This window comes from Schistocerca piceifrons, chromosome 2 (genome assembly GCF_021461385.2).
Source record: "Schistocerca piceifrons isolate TAMUIC-IGC-003096 chromosome 2, iqSchPice1.1, whole genome shotgun sequence".
Classification (NCBI taxonomy): domain Eukaryota; kingdom Metazoa; phylum Arthropoda; class Insecta; order Orthoptera; family Acrididae; genus Schistocerca; species Schistocerca piceifrons.
The window spans coordinates 494,307,087-494,322,719 of NC_060139.1; the positions used below are offsets into that span (position 1 = coordinate 494,307,087).

At 39.7% G+C, this 15,633-nt stretch overlaps 1 protein-coding gene across 1 annotated transcript in view; it reads left to right on the top strand.

Annotated features, from left to right (window-relative positions):
* Positions 1-15,633, top strand: part of LOC124777965 (uncharacterized protein KIAA0513) — a 257,665-nt gene that overhangs the window by 200,052 nt on the left and 41,980 nt on the right. The window contains exons 6-7 of the mRNA XM_047253524.1: positions 3,946-4,135; positions 12,126-12,351. Of these exons, the coding sequence (XP_047109480.1) occupies positions 3,946-4,135; positions 12,126-12,351 (416 nt within the window). The remainder of the gene's footprint in view (positions 1-3,945; positions 4,136-12,125; positions 12,352-15,633) is intronic.

The following is a 15,633-nucleotide window of genomic DNA, read 5'->3' on the forward strand; positions in this document are numbered from 1 at the left end:
TGCAAGCGATAGGGATAGTAGTGGTTGTCATATAGGATACACATAAACATACCTTGTCTTGCACCATGTTGGTGGGTCACTTTCCTGGAGCTTGTATTATGGTTCATCTCAATGTCTCGTAGAATTTGGTCATCCAAATCTGGTGTATGCACAGTCTGCCATCACCCTTCACATTTATCTGTCTAAAAGGACATGTGGTGATACAAATGCCCTCAAAGGGCTTGAAATGTTGTGTGATGTGGTTGGTGTCTATGAGGGTACTTGTGTTGATATAGCTGTGCTGCCTCTCAAATGTTTACAGCTACTTGGTCATACACAAACATGATCTGTGCTTGTTCCTGACATTAATACCAGACCATTCTGCTTCTTAGAGTATGCTGTGACAATCACATAGCCTGCAACACACAAGGAGCACACAGTATTAGGTCAGAGGCGGTGTCATTCATCAGGGCTGTCTACTGTAGCAATGATGCATTTCCAGATACACGTTCATAGAACCTTTTATCCTCCATTTCCAGTCAGGAAACCATCCCTGCAGTTTGTCACTTTTATTAATGATCATCCTGTATAAGAAAAGATAATGCAGTGGATTTCTCATTCAGAAATTGCATCTGAGTATTGGAAATTAGTGGGAAGATAACGATACACCTTGTGGAAGTAGAAGAGACATCAACCAGCACATGTCAGAACGCAACAGTAAGAGAATCAAGGACTTTCAAGACTGCAGCTTATCATTCCATAATAATGGTTCTTACATTGACTGGAATACCACAACTCTCATGTGAATATGAAAGTGATGGGTTCAGGAGGGCCGTGTTAAGTGCTACATAGGATCTCAGTGGCCCCATTTGCCTAATGCCTGGGAGGACAAATATGTTGTTTGTTCAGCCATGCAGTATCATACAGTCATGACATGTACTTTGAGTCAGGCAATGGGCTTGCTTGCATCGCGACAAGTATCCACATGAATAGTGCTATTACATATTGAGCACCAGAGACCGTTAGATCACTGACCAGTATTGAAGTTTCCCTTGGTACATGTAAAATACATTTACAATAATAAATATTATGATGTATCCACTTCACAGATTTTCATATTTTTAAGGATAATTGAGTGGCATGCTGACTACTACTGTATAAATTAAAATTTTGTTACTTAGCTGATTCTGTTGCTGGTTATGTTGTCTTTTTTGGGGGGGTATGAATTTGGTTTTTGGATTTGTCTGTACAAAGAAATATACTATTTCCAGGTTTTTCAAAATAATGGTTTACTAACTACCAAATAAAACAATTTCTTAATTGAATCTTCTGTATTCATAAATTTGTAGATGATTGGTTCACAAAATATGTCACACAAAAGGTTCCACGAGACTCTACTTTCAATAACTAAACATGACTACACTTTACAACTATCTTTGCAACACACGATCATGAGACAACCCTCCCTACCAAGTGCAAGGAAGGAGAAAGAGAATGATTCTGTTATACATTTAACTCAAAGAATTTAGTCATTGTCACAGATATTCAATGGTAATGTTTAAAATCATTATTAGATAAACTGAGGTTTAAATATCATAATATTTTGTGTAAATATTTATGTAAATGGATTTACAAAATTAGCATATTTATGTCATTGATTTAATTACGCAAATGTTAAATATGTGTTCAGCGAAATAACAATTTACATACTGTGTACAAACATTGAGCCATGCAAGGTAGCCGTGTGGTCTAGGGCGCCTAGCCACGGTTCGCGCGGCTCCCCCCGTCAGAGGTTCGAGTCCTCCCTTGGGCATGGGTGTGTGTGTTGTCCTTAGCGTAAGTTAGTTTAAGTTAGGTTAAGTAGTGTGTAAGCCTAGGCATCAATGACCTTAGCAGTTTGGTTCCATAGAACTTACCACAAATTGCCAAAATACAAAGATTGATTTTTGTTTGAAGATTCTGTTTAGATTTATGAGAACAGATCAATACCCACTGGTATCATAGATTTCATAATATGTATTAAACTCAATTACATCATAGCAGCAGAGGGAGGCATGTCAAAAGTGGTGTACCCAGAGAGAATGGTGGGCACAGGAGTGGCACCACATTGTTCTTTCATGTGAGTCCCATTTCTGCATACAGCATCACAATGAAAGTATTTGGGTCTGGAGGCTCCAAGGAGAATGCACATTGCTGGACTGTATATAACATTGTCATATGGGCACAGCACCTGCTCTAACGGTGTGGGGTGCCATTGGGTACACAGATGGATCACCTCTGGTTCTTTTAGCCAGCAACTTGGACGGCAGATGTTACATCTCTGACATGTTAAGGCCAGTGACTCTGCGCCATCTATGTAGTCTCTGTAACATTATTTTTCAGCAGAGAATGCAAGACTGTGTGCTGTCCATGCTGTCCTGACATACTTCGATATTCTCCAGATCTCTCACCCGTTGAAAGCATCTGGTCATGACATACTCACCAGCCACTATAATTGATGATCTTGAAGCAACTTGATGAAATTGAAGCAACATGGAATGACCTACCTGTATCTGATATCTAAGATCAGTTCAACATGCTGTCCAACTGAGATAGAGCCATTGTTGATGCCGGAGATGGCACCTCTATGTCCTACATTTCACATTCTGTTCACCCCAAATCAATTTCAAGTTAAAACTTGTATTCTTCTTACTATATCCCACACACACAATAAACAAAATTCATTAATTGCTATCCTACCTCGTGTTGCAGTTTTTATGTCCAGCAGTGCATGACAAGGCAAGTTTGTGGACAGGAATGAGCAGGAGTAACTCAATTTTAATCTTTGCCTGATGTCAAAGTAATGGAGCTTCCTACGGATTATTTAAAAATGAGTCATGAAGGACCAGAATTCTTGTCATACAGCCTCTATGTGACGCAATTTTTACACAAGTTACAAAATGTGCCAATCATCTCAATTTTCCTTAATGTATAAATATGTGAGTCACATATCTGACAAGGTTTAAACTTTGTTTGTTTGAAATTGAAAGTGAAAAATATTTGCAAGTAATTCACTTTTATACCATTTCTTTAGATTTTCTTTCATTATTAGAATAGTGCATCTTACATAATCTAGTACAGTAAAATTAATTTTTTAAATACTATCATAAATAACCCAAAAGAAAAGAATCATGAAAGAGCATCATAATGAATTAAGAAGCCAAACCTTAAAACTACCTGTCAATAAGATTTCATGGGCTTCCTTTTTTTCATTTTTGCATATGATTTAGGTTCCAGAATTTCCCTCATAATCCAACTTTCATATGTAAATGTATGTATTTCATTTTTTAACTGACTTAAGGCTGTAAAACTTTTGACAATAAATACTTCATAACCTCAAAATATATGATTGGGAATCTAAGCAGTTATAATAATAACAACTGTGGAAGTTCAGTAGCAGAGGTGAATAATAATAATAATAGTAATATTAGTGAAAATGGTCACAAGAGATTAAGATGAAAGAAATCACAGTGTGTCCTGGCATTATGAACAAGGCTAACTGCCACTAACTCTGAACTGCAGTAATTACCAGATATAAACCTGTAGAGGCCTAATTGATAAAATTAGTTTGTTGTATGACTATCTGTTGAACAAAGAGTTGGTATTTTATATGTAAATGCCGTTGGTGGTAATTATATGATCAAAAATCACAATGTGTTACTAACAAGGGTCCACACATCTGGAGGCAAGGTGGGTCCATGCCCTCCTCCAGCCCATAGCTCCCAGGGAAAGGAAAAAATACAGTGCACTCATGTGTTTTTCTTTCAAGAAAATGATTTATACAAGTAGCCATTTGTCTTCCGAAATATTAAGAATACTTTGTATCCCCTGCCATTCAAACTATCACATGGGCGTCTTTGGTTACTAAGACATTTTTTACACAATTTAAAATGAAACAGCATTACTTAAATGAATTTCTTTTTTCAGCATGAATGTGGAAGATTGTGGTTTGCAAGGTTCGTTAATGCACAAAGAGTGTTGAACAAAAGAGTTGATGAATCAACGTTCTACAGTTTGGTACAATATTTTGCCATTGTACTCTTTGAATGTGCTGATGCAGATGATTTTTCACCAGCTAAATCTCTCATGAACATGTGTTTCACATTTTACTATGAAGGTAAAACAACCTTTACATATATTTTATCATTTTTAACATGTTTACAGTAAACTTAAAAACATGAACATAATGTAATAGGATAAAGTATTTTTATTTTGTCTTACATGTCCTTAGTTTGAAGAAACATTTTAAACTAAAGCAGCATGTATTATTTCAACATTGATATTATTTCATAACTGTCACACAGAGAATGGTGTTCTGATGTAAGGAATGGTTCAAGTAGCATCTTTTAGAAATAAATGGAATTCACTCACATTTACATTTACATTTTTATTCCACAAGCCAGCAGGCCACCTCATAGTGTGTGTTGGACAGTCAATCAAGAACAGTCCACTATCATTCCTCCCCCTCCTGCTCTATTCAAGAATTGTGCACAGAAGTATAGACAGCTGTAAACAGAAGTCTTTTTGTAAAGGACATCATATTCACCATTGATTGTAGAAATTATTTATTTCACAACTGCAATTTTGGCATTGCAGTACCTCTTCGAAATGATCCAAAGGCTGAAACTGCAATTGTGAAATAAGTAACTTCTACAGTCAACAGCAGATACGATGTCTTTTAAGAAATTCCTCATGACCGTGAACCTCTATCATGAGAAGTTAAGAAGTTCTTTTAACATAGTACTCCTAGAAACAGAACATAGTGCGTTGCTGAAATGTTGTGTGGTCTCCTCTTGCCAAATAATCATACCTATTGAACAAGTAACTATTATCAAGACTTACTTTTCTTAACAAATGTTACAAATAAGATCTGATGGGCCTGGCCTGGCCTATCATTGCCAACAGGTGAACAACATGGGTCAGTGGATGTGCCTATAGAATGCTCTGTGTGCACCATTCGTGGCAGGTTGCTACACTACAGTGCCATGGGATCCACACCACTTCATTTGTGTCCATATGTACATCCACTGGCTGGCATACTAAAAAAGCAGTTTAGATTTCTATAAGCATTTCCCTCTGCATAAATTTTCACACTTCCTGTGAAGATATAAGGAGTACAGTGCTCACTGCTTCAGGCCTGTACTCATCATCTGCTCACAGAGTAGATTTGCTGTGTAGCACTGCTCTAGACCAAGCAAGGTGGCTCATTGGACTCACATTTCAGGAAGGCAGAGGTTAAAACTTCTGTCCAACAGTCCACATTTTTTATTTTCTATACTGTCCCTAAATCACTTAACACAAATGCCAGGAAGATTCTTTTGAAAATGACATGACCAATGTCCTTTAGATACTCACCCCAATCTAAACTCCACCTCTAAAGAACTTGCTACTGACAGGACATTAAAACTCAATCTTCCTTCTTTCCTTCACCTTCATCTCTGGCTGTGTTCTGTTCCCAAGTGCTTAGTTGTTCAGTTGCTCTTGCAGTCTGCATTTTGTATTTTTCTCCATGCTTCTCTCTACATGTTGTTTGTATTTTCTGCTGTCCCTTATATTAACTCATATGTTGAATTTTGTTCCCTCCTTTGAGAATCAGCTCCCTGGCTTTGTATTAGATCCATTGTCAGCTGATATAGTTTACATTGGTGCCTAAGTGGCAGTTTCCTGCCATTGTCATGCCCTATGCAGATACAAAAACTTCAAGCTGCATATCAATGTGAACTGGGTAATGGAAGCTCTTTCATTTTTCCCGTTTAGTTGCACTGTGAAACATGACTGACACTTTGTCTGTGGTCACATAAACTAATAAATTCATTCACAAACCTACATTTTGTACACTTTCTTCAATACTGCTAGGAATGTCACATCCATCTCTATGCCCGTGACATTTACACTTTCATAGAGCACTAAAGAGTATCCAACAAAATCCTTGCAAAGATTTTGCAAGCTGGCTTGTGATGTTTGCCTGCTTTATTTGTTGATAGTCCTTGGTGTCAATGTACTGCACTGTTATACTGGCTGAAAAATTGGGGCATGGAAGTTCGGCACTGACTACTGTAAATGATTTAGCCGACAGTTGCACAGTTGCATTTCACAGTTCTTTACTTTCACTGTTCACAACCCCCCAATATTACACAGTTGTATGGCCAGTTCACTATTGGTAAATGTTAAGTCCCATAAAAACTTGCAGGCAAACATCAGTATACTGCTACAATAGTTTGCTGTTGAACATCTATGAGCAGTAAATATGTAACCATACAGTTCTTGCTGAATAATAAGGTACGTGTGACACTATTTCTCAAATAAATTGAACAGACACTGTCATTGTTTTAACACATGGCCTATTTGTGTTACACTAATTCCATTGTTAAGTTGATGTATTGTTGTTACTTGAAACAGTACATAGTTTCCCTCTGAAAATCGGCCATGGACTGACTGACTCAGGACCAAAAATCAGGCCTTTATATATCCTCACAATAATAGGCACTTAAACTATACATTGTTCAGTGTTTAAAACATAACTCATTTGATTAACTGAATACATCTAAAAATTCCTTCTTTTTACAATTTCTTCTACCACAAAGGTTAGGCCGAATTATGTGTTTAAATAATGAAATTAACAGATATAGTTATACAAACAATACTTTTGAGAAACCTGGTAATTATTTTGTAATTAATTAAGGGCTAACTTTGCTAATATGTTTTCGAATGGAGTGAAATAAATACTTTATGAATCCTAGTAGTTCTTCTTCAAATGTTTATAATTAGTACACAATTTACATTTGTTTATAAAGTCAACAATAGAATCTAAGTCACAAACAATTAAACAATGGAAAATCCAAAATGGAATATAACAATATTAGAGAAGGAAAGTTGCTACTCACCATATGGCAGAGATGCTGAGTCACAATAGGCACAACAAAACGATTCATGCAATTACAGCTTTTAGCCACTAAGCCCTTTGTCAGCAATACACACACACACACACACACACACACACACACACACACACACACACAGATACACACACACGCGAACACAACTTGCACACACGTCTGCTGTCTCAGACAACTGAAACTGCAGACGTGTGTGCAAGTTGCGTTTGCACACGCGCGCTCGCGCGTGCGTGTGTGTGTGTGTGTGTGTGTGTGTGTGTGTGTGTGTTGTGTGTGTGTGTGTGTGTGTGTATTGCTGACAAAGGGCATAGTGGCCAAAAGCTGTAATTGTGTGAATCTTTTTGTTGTGCCTATCGTGACTCAGCATCTCTGCTATACGGTGAGTAGCAATTTTCCTTCTCTAATATTGTCACAAAACAGTTACTGATTTCACCCTATATGAAAAATATTAACCAGAAATGGTCAAATTAAAGTAGTAAATTAATTACATACACAAAACTAAGCACAAAATTAGATTTGGTGCTACATTCCTTAAGACTGAGAGCCAACCTTTCTCTTTTATGGAAATGCAGAGTATACTCATGTATGTCAATGGTAATTAGGCAAAAATGAAAATAAAATGAATTTAAGGAGGCAGATTGCAAAACAGGAGAGGAAGTAAAGAGATCTCAGCTTGTTTCGTGACAGGCTCTGAACAGTGTCTGCCATAAACTGTGTATGATAAATGATTGTCTTTTTTGTAACTGTACCAAGTGAAATTTCTATTTGAAGTGGACATAAATGTTCAGTTGCAGCTACAAGTATTCTTTTTTATTAAATCATCAGCTGTGAAGGGGGTGCAAGGGCCTTACTAAAGTGAACACTATGTTGTAACTCATCTTAATTACACATGCACTTGATTTTTCCTCCTCTTCTTCCTCCATTTCAGATATCTTCCTTCTAAGTTTTTAAACCTATTGATACACAGATCTTTCACATTTTCCATTTCTGTATTCTTTAATGTGGTAAGACATGTAGTGCCTCTGGAAATTGAATTCCTGAAAGTATTCATTTTTTTATAACACACTTAAACATTTTGCAAACTCTTATCTTTGCGTAAAAAGATTTCTCACACTGCAGACTGAAATGTGAAGTCATTGTCCATGTTACACAATGTAGACTTGCCACTGCTGCTATTTGATGGCACCACTGTTGAAACTGCTCCTTCCCCATTTCACAGTAGTGCCTCTCCTGTGTTGTCAGCACCACGCGATACATGTGCATTCCCCTCGCTCCCCACCATGCTGCAACTGCTCTATTAGTGAGTGAGAGCTTGAGCAGGTGTGAGTGCTCATGCTCAGAACCAGTGAATTTGTAAGCCCTGGTCTAGAGAAATTTAGAGAAGGGGCCTATCCAGAATTACTTGTTAAATAGCTGCTGTTTCGGTGGTGGTGGTGGTGGTGGTGGTGGTGGTGATGATGATGATGACTGTGAATTGACAAAGCAACTGCCTGTGCTATTGACAGTCTACTTTTAGGAAACTCAAATATTGTGGTAGTAATGTAGTTACTTTTGTACCTTGCCCTTTGTTCATAGTATGTGTAAAATTATTTGCGTTCCTGCCAGATAACAAGCTAAAAAATAGTCAACACACAAACAAACTAATCAAGAAGTTCAGTTTGGCATACTTCCACTTAAGAAACATATCTCATTGTTTGGGCTTGAAGATCATTGTGGTGACTTATTTTGTGTACCATCACTACCTATAAACTTTAAAAACGTTAGGTCTGAGGCAATGCAGTCAAAGGAAGTGTTCCTTCAGCAAAAGCAGACCTTTTTGTTTATGATTCAGAGCAGAGTGCAAATGCCTTCAATGAGCAAAACAAAACAAGAAATTAACACTCTCTATAAATTCAAAAGAAAATTAGAAACACACTTTGCTAGCCACTCTGTTTACAAATAGTCTCATTATCTACATCCAAGATTCCTGGTAGCTTCTTGATACCCAAGTAACAGTAATGCTCATTGTATATGGATATCTTGTGCTACAAATATAGACAGCTGTTGTTCCAGGATGAATAGCGATGTAGTCATGCAGATTTTATACTACTGTAGGCCAATAACCATCTTGCATACAAACAGTCCCTCATTAGATACTACTGGCCATTAAAATTACAGCACAATGAAGGATAAGATTTTATTCTACTGTAGGACAATAACCATCTTGCTTACAAACAGTCCCTCATTAGACGCTACTGGCCATTAAAATTACAACACAATGAAGGATAGCAAAATCTTATGTACTGTGCTTGTACACCGTAATGAAATGAATGCAAGACTAAATTTTTAAGAAGTTTAGGGGTGTACAGTGTGCAAAATGTAGTACACAGCTCTAGCCTGTTTGAGATCAAGTTGAACCGAACTTGGGTGATAGATACTGTAATTTCATTCCACACTGCTTCATCTCTGTGCCAAAGTTTATCAATCCTAGTGATGGTATACCAGACTGTCAGCAATCCATGAAAGATGTTTTTAATGGTTGAGATATCAGGAGAATATGCTCTCCAGCACAACAATTGAACAAGGTTGGTCAGAGCAGCATAAGTAACATGCGGTTTTAGGTTATCTTGTTGTAAAATATGAGGATGGTTTGAAAAGTTCTCTGAACGGAATAGAAAAAAGTACTCTCATCACTGAAACTTCATTTTATTTTCCAATGTAGTCTCCTTGTAGATTAATGTACTTGGTCCAACAATGTTCCAGTGCCTTGATCCCATCTCGAAAATGAGTTTCCTCCAGGCCTATAAAATAGTTGTCGACTCCAGCTATGAATTCTTTGTTTGAAGTGAATCTTCATCCACCAAGAAAAATTTTCAGTTTTGGGAAGAGATGGAAGTCTGACGGAACCATACCAGGTAAATAAGCCAGGTGTGGCAACAATTCATGCCTTAGTTCATATGATTCTGCCATGGTGATGGCACATGTGTGGGGGCGCACATTGTTTTGATGGAAGATGACTTTCTTCCTTGTTAAACCTGGCCGTTTTTCACGTATCTTTTGTTGAAATTTGTTCAGGAGGTTGGAATAGTATTCTCCTATAATTGTCTGCCCTGTGGGGAGATAATTTGCAAACAGAATTCCCTTCACATCCCAGAACACTGATGCCATGACCTTTCCTGCTGAAGGAATTGTCTTTGCTTTTTTTGATGGCTGAGAATCCTCATGTTTCCACTGCTTTGAGTGTTGTTTTGTCTCTGGGGTATAGTAGTGCACCCAAGTTTCATCTGTGGTCACAAACCAGTGCAAGAAATCTTGTTTTTTTCTCCTGAAACGGTCCAAACATTGTTCCGATATGTCCATTCTCATGCGTTTTTGATCCAGCACCAAGAGTCGCGGCACCCACATTGCAGATAATTTTTTTCATTTCTAATTCTTCAGTTAAAATGTGATATACCCTTTCAGATTACACCTGGAAAGTGTGAGCAATTTCACGCACTTTCAGTCAGTGATCCTCCATGACCATTTTGTGCACTTTTGCATTGATTTCTTGAGTAGTGACACATATTGGCTGACCACCATGCAGATCATCATCTAAGCTCTCCCAAACAAATTTAAATTCATTTGTCCACTTGGCAACAGTTGAATATAAGGATCAGAGTTCTGCAGTGTATTCTGGAAATCAGCATGAATGTCCTTTGCTTTCATACCTTTCTTTATGAAGTACTTAACCACTGCCCTAATCTCAATTTTTCTCCATTTTCGCCAATCATTACGAGGGAACAATGGCAGAGCCAAGTCACCTCCACAGCTCTCTTCCAAGAGCATTGACATGGCACATGTTTACAGGCAACTGTCCAATGAATATACCATGATCAATTTGTTGCACTAGAGCTGATCTCTCGTGGTGATTCCACGAACTTTCCAAACCACACTTGTAGTCACTGGTCTTAATATGCCAGGAATATAACATGTACTACCCAAATTACCATCTACACAAACCAGAGATGACCTAACTGTGTACCTCATGGCTCTCCAGACAATCATACTAAGGTGTGAACTGTACGATGATGAGAAATGCAACCCAGCAACATTCGTTTTCTTCAATTCCTTGACATGCAGTTACGTCCATTGTGGTACTATATGCAGAATCTGGACTCAACTGAAATGATGACCTGGTGCCACTCCTGTGTCCATTGTTGTTGGTTGCACCACTATTGGTTGCTCCAGTCTTTGCTGCCATGTCAAGGGAAACTGCAACAATGGTCTCCATGCTGACAGTTCATGGTACTCTATATGTCATTGCACTGTTCATATGGAACTCATCTAGCTGCAAACAAGCCCATTTTGTGACTCGAGGTACATGACGCTGCTAAATGAACCCACATAGCTGAGTGGACAATATGTCTATCCCCTCAGCCACTATTTGTAGTGATGCTGAAGGTGGCAGTGGTGGTAGTAAGGGGGAGGGGGGGGGGGGGGGGGGGGGTGAGGGGGAGCATAAGGTCCTGCATGGCATTGTCTATGGCTCTATGAATCCATGAAATACATATTCACTTGGCAGTCATGCAATCAGAGCTGATGAGAGCAGCAGTATTGTGGAGTGAATCCCTATGCAATAGATGGATCACAATCAACAGCGCCAATACTTTCTGTCCATGAGATGCCATAGAGGTGATTTATACTCAACCTAGGACAAAGATACAAAGTTTGGTGATCAGATACTTTGTCACCATTTTCACTCCCCTTCCTATACAAATACTGCCAGAAATTAAAATGTATACCTCCAGATATTACTTCATCTCACTGGCATTATCCCTCCTATAAAGCAACAGAATTTTGTGTGTCTAATTGTTTTGTAAGATCCCTGCAAGAAGCCTACTGGGAGATTAAGGTAATCTCTTATGCTAGGGCTAGCTTTGGTTGTGTAAACTATCTAAACTGTTGATGTTTACTCAATAAAAGGCATAAAACATATGACAAAATTGTTTACTTCTTGTTCTAAAACATTTTTTGTTTACCTGTGTGCGTATATAAAATGGTAATAAAATATGCATTTTAAATGCCAATGCATGTAAAAAGAATCATACTTTTAATGTGAAATATAATACCTGACTTCAGATTGTAGTACTTGTACTTTTTTGTAATATCATATTAACACTGATGATATACTATCAACTTTGCAGTTGTTGTAATATTATAGTAACATTGCCATATTTTATCTTGTTTGACTAGTTGATGTTCCTGGGTGTGAACCATACAAAGAATACTTATACACATATCTGAAAGACCAGCCCATATGGCACAGTTTGCGATTCTGGAATGCTGCCTTCTTTGATGCACTACAGTGTGAGCGGGTGCACCGACCTGTTGTCACTAGAGATGAAATTCACCATAATTCACTTGAGGCAATAACAGATGAGAGACAGTACCAGGAAAACATAACATTTGGACAGTTAGGGTAAGCAAATATATTTCACTGCTTAAGGCAGCCTATATTAAAGCTTTTATGAAATGTTCTAATTTGGTAATGTTCTCTTTCATAAATTACTACTAAGATCTGTATTTTCACACTCAAAAGAAACTTACAACTGTAAGATACCATCTTAAATCCATTGTAAAATGAGAAACTAACCCTGTAAGTGTACTAACCTTGTATTTATGTCTTTTAGCCTCTTCTCGTAGCATTGTGGAAGCTGCAATTGCTTCAGTGAAATGATAAATGGCAGCAACAAATGGCTCATTCATAGATGAATTTGAAATTGATAGTTCTCCACATCCTGTGTATTCATCAATAATTACGATGGTCAGCTATGGATATTAATTTTAAGTCCTTAACTAAACACACAGTTCAGTAACTTACATCAACAGAACTTCATATTTTCAATCACTCAGCAAGTTATGGATCACTAGCGGTGCAGTACAGGTTTCATATCAATTTTGTTAATGACTGATTACCAATATACTTGTTCTCATGTGGACAATTATAAAAGCAATGGGTAGCTAACACATGGCACAACATGTCTTCTGAAAGTTGGAACACACACACAAACACACACACACACATTCCACGTGTGAAAAATATATCTAAAAACAAAGATGATGTGACTTACCAAACGAAAGTGCTGGCAGGTCGATACACACGTGCCTCTGCCTTTGATCGTGTACACCTTCCGGGTTATAGGACTGGAATAGGTGGTGGAGGGAGGGTGCATAGTACTGGTTTTACACCGGGGGCGGTTACAAGGGTAGGAGCCAGAGGGTAGGGAAGGTGGTTTGGGAATTTCATAGGGATGAACTAAGAGGTTACGAAGGTTAGGTGGATGGTGGAAAGACACTCTTGGTGGAGTGGGGAGGATTTCATGAAGGATGGATCTCATTTCAGGGCAGGATTTGAGGAAGTCATATCCCTGCTGGAGAGCCACATTCAGAGTCTGATCCAGTCCTGGAAAGTATCCTGTCACAAGTGGGGCACTTTTGGGGTTCTTCTGTGGGAGGTTCTGGGTTTGAAGAGATGAGGAAGTGGCTCTGGTTATTTGCTTCTGTACCAAGTCGGGAGGGTAGCTGCAGGATGCGAAAGCTGTTTTCAGGTTGTTGATGTAATGGTTCAGGGATTCCGGACTGGAGCAGATTCGTTTGCCACGAAGACCTAGGCTGTAGGGAAGGGACCGTTTGATGTGGAATGGGTGGCAGCTGTCATAATGGAGGTACTGTTGCTTGTTGGTGGGTTTGATGTGGACGGACGTGTGAAGCTGGCCATTGGACAGGTGGAAGTCAACGTCAAGGAAAGTGATATGGGATTTGGAGTAGGACCAGGTGAATCTGATGGAACCAAAGGAGTTGAGGTTGGAGAGGAAATTCTGGAGCTCTTCTTCACTGTGAGTCCAGATCATGAAGATGTCATCAATAAATCTGTACCAAACTTTGGGTTGGCAGGCCTGGGTAACCAAGAAGGCTTCCTCTAAGCAACCCATGAATAGGTTGGCGTACGAGGGGGCCATCCTGGTACCCATGGCTGTTCCCTTTAATTGTTGGTATGTTTGGCCTTCGAAAGTGAAGAAGTTGTGGGTCAGGATGAAGCTGGCTAAGGTAATGAGGAAAGAGGTTTTAGGTAGGGTGGCAGGTGATCGGCGTGAAAGGAAGTGCTTCATCGCAGCGAGGCCCTGGACGTGTGGAATATTTGTGTATAAGGAAGTGGCATCGGTGGTTACAAGGATGGTTTCCAGGGGTAACAGACTGGGTAAGGATTCCAGGCATTCGAGAAAGTGGTTGGTGTCTTTGATGAAGGATGGGAGACTACATGTAATGGGTCGAAGGTGTTGATCTACGTAGGCAGAGATACGTTCTGTGGGGGCTTGGTAACCAGCTACAATGGGATGGCCGGGATGATTTGGTTTGTGAATTTTAGGGGTGCGGGGTGTTGGTGGGGTGAGGAGGTTGATGGAGTCAGGTGAAAGGTTTTGTAGGGGGCCTAAGGTTCTGAGGATTCCTTGAAGCTCTGCCTGGACATCAGGAATGGGATTACCTTGGCAAACTTTGTATGTAGTGGTGTCTGAAAGCTGCCGCAGTCCCTCAGCCACATACTCCCGACGATCAAGTACCACAGTCATGGAACCCTTGTCCGCCGGAAGAATGACGATGGATTGGTCAGCCTTCAGATCACGGATAGCCTGGGCTTCAGCAGTGGTGATGTTGGGAGTAGGATTAAGGTTTTTTAAGAAGGATTGAGAGCCAAGGCTGGAAGTCAGAAATTCCTGGAAAGTTTGGAGAGGGTGATTTTGAGGAAGAGGAGGTGGGTCCCGCTGTGACGGAGGACGGAACTGTTCCAGGCAGGGTTCAATTTGGATAGTGTCTTGAGGAGTTGGATCATTAGGAGTAGGATTAGGACCATTTTTCTTCGTGGCAAAGTGATATTTCCAGCAGAGAGTATGGGTGTAGGACAGTAAATCTTTGACAAGGGCTGTTTGGTTGAATCTGGGAGTGGGGCTGAAGGTGAGGCCTTTGGATAGGACAGAGGTTTCGGACTGGGAGAGAGGTTTGGAGGAAAGGTTAACTAATGAATTAGGGTGTTGTGGTTCCAGATTGTGTTGATTGGAATTTTGAGGTTTCGGGCGGAGTGGAGTTGGAAGTGGGAGATTGAGTAGATGGGAGAGACTGAGTCTGTGTTCAATGAGAGGAGGTTGAGGTTTGCTGGAAAGGTTGTGAAGGGTGAGTGAGTTGCCTTTCTGGAGGTGGGAAACCAGGAGATTGGATAGTTTTTTGAGGTGGAGGGTGGCATGCTGTTCTAATTTGCGGTTGGCCTGTAGGAGGATGCTCTGAACAGCTGGTGTGGATGTGGGAGAGGAAAGATTGAGGACTTTTATTAAGGATAGGAGTTGATGGGTGTGTTCATTGGCTGAGTTGATGTGTAGGTGAAGGATTAGGTGGGTGAGGGCAATGGATTGTTCAGTTTGGAACTGGTATAGGGACTGATGGAAAGAAGGGTTACAGCTGGTTACCAAGCCCCCACAGAACGTATCTCTGCCTACGTAGATCAACACCTTCAACCCATTACATGCAGTCTTCCATCCTTCATCAAAGACACCAACCACTTTCTCGAATGCCTGGAATCCTTACTCAGTCTGTTACCCCCAGAAACCATCCTTGTAACCATTGATGCCACTTCCTTATACACAAATATTCCGCACGTCCAGGGCCTTGCTGCGATGGAGCACATCCTTTCACGCCGATCACCTGCCACCCT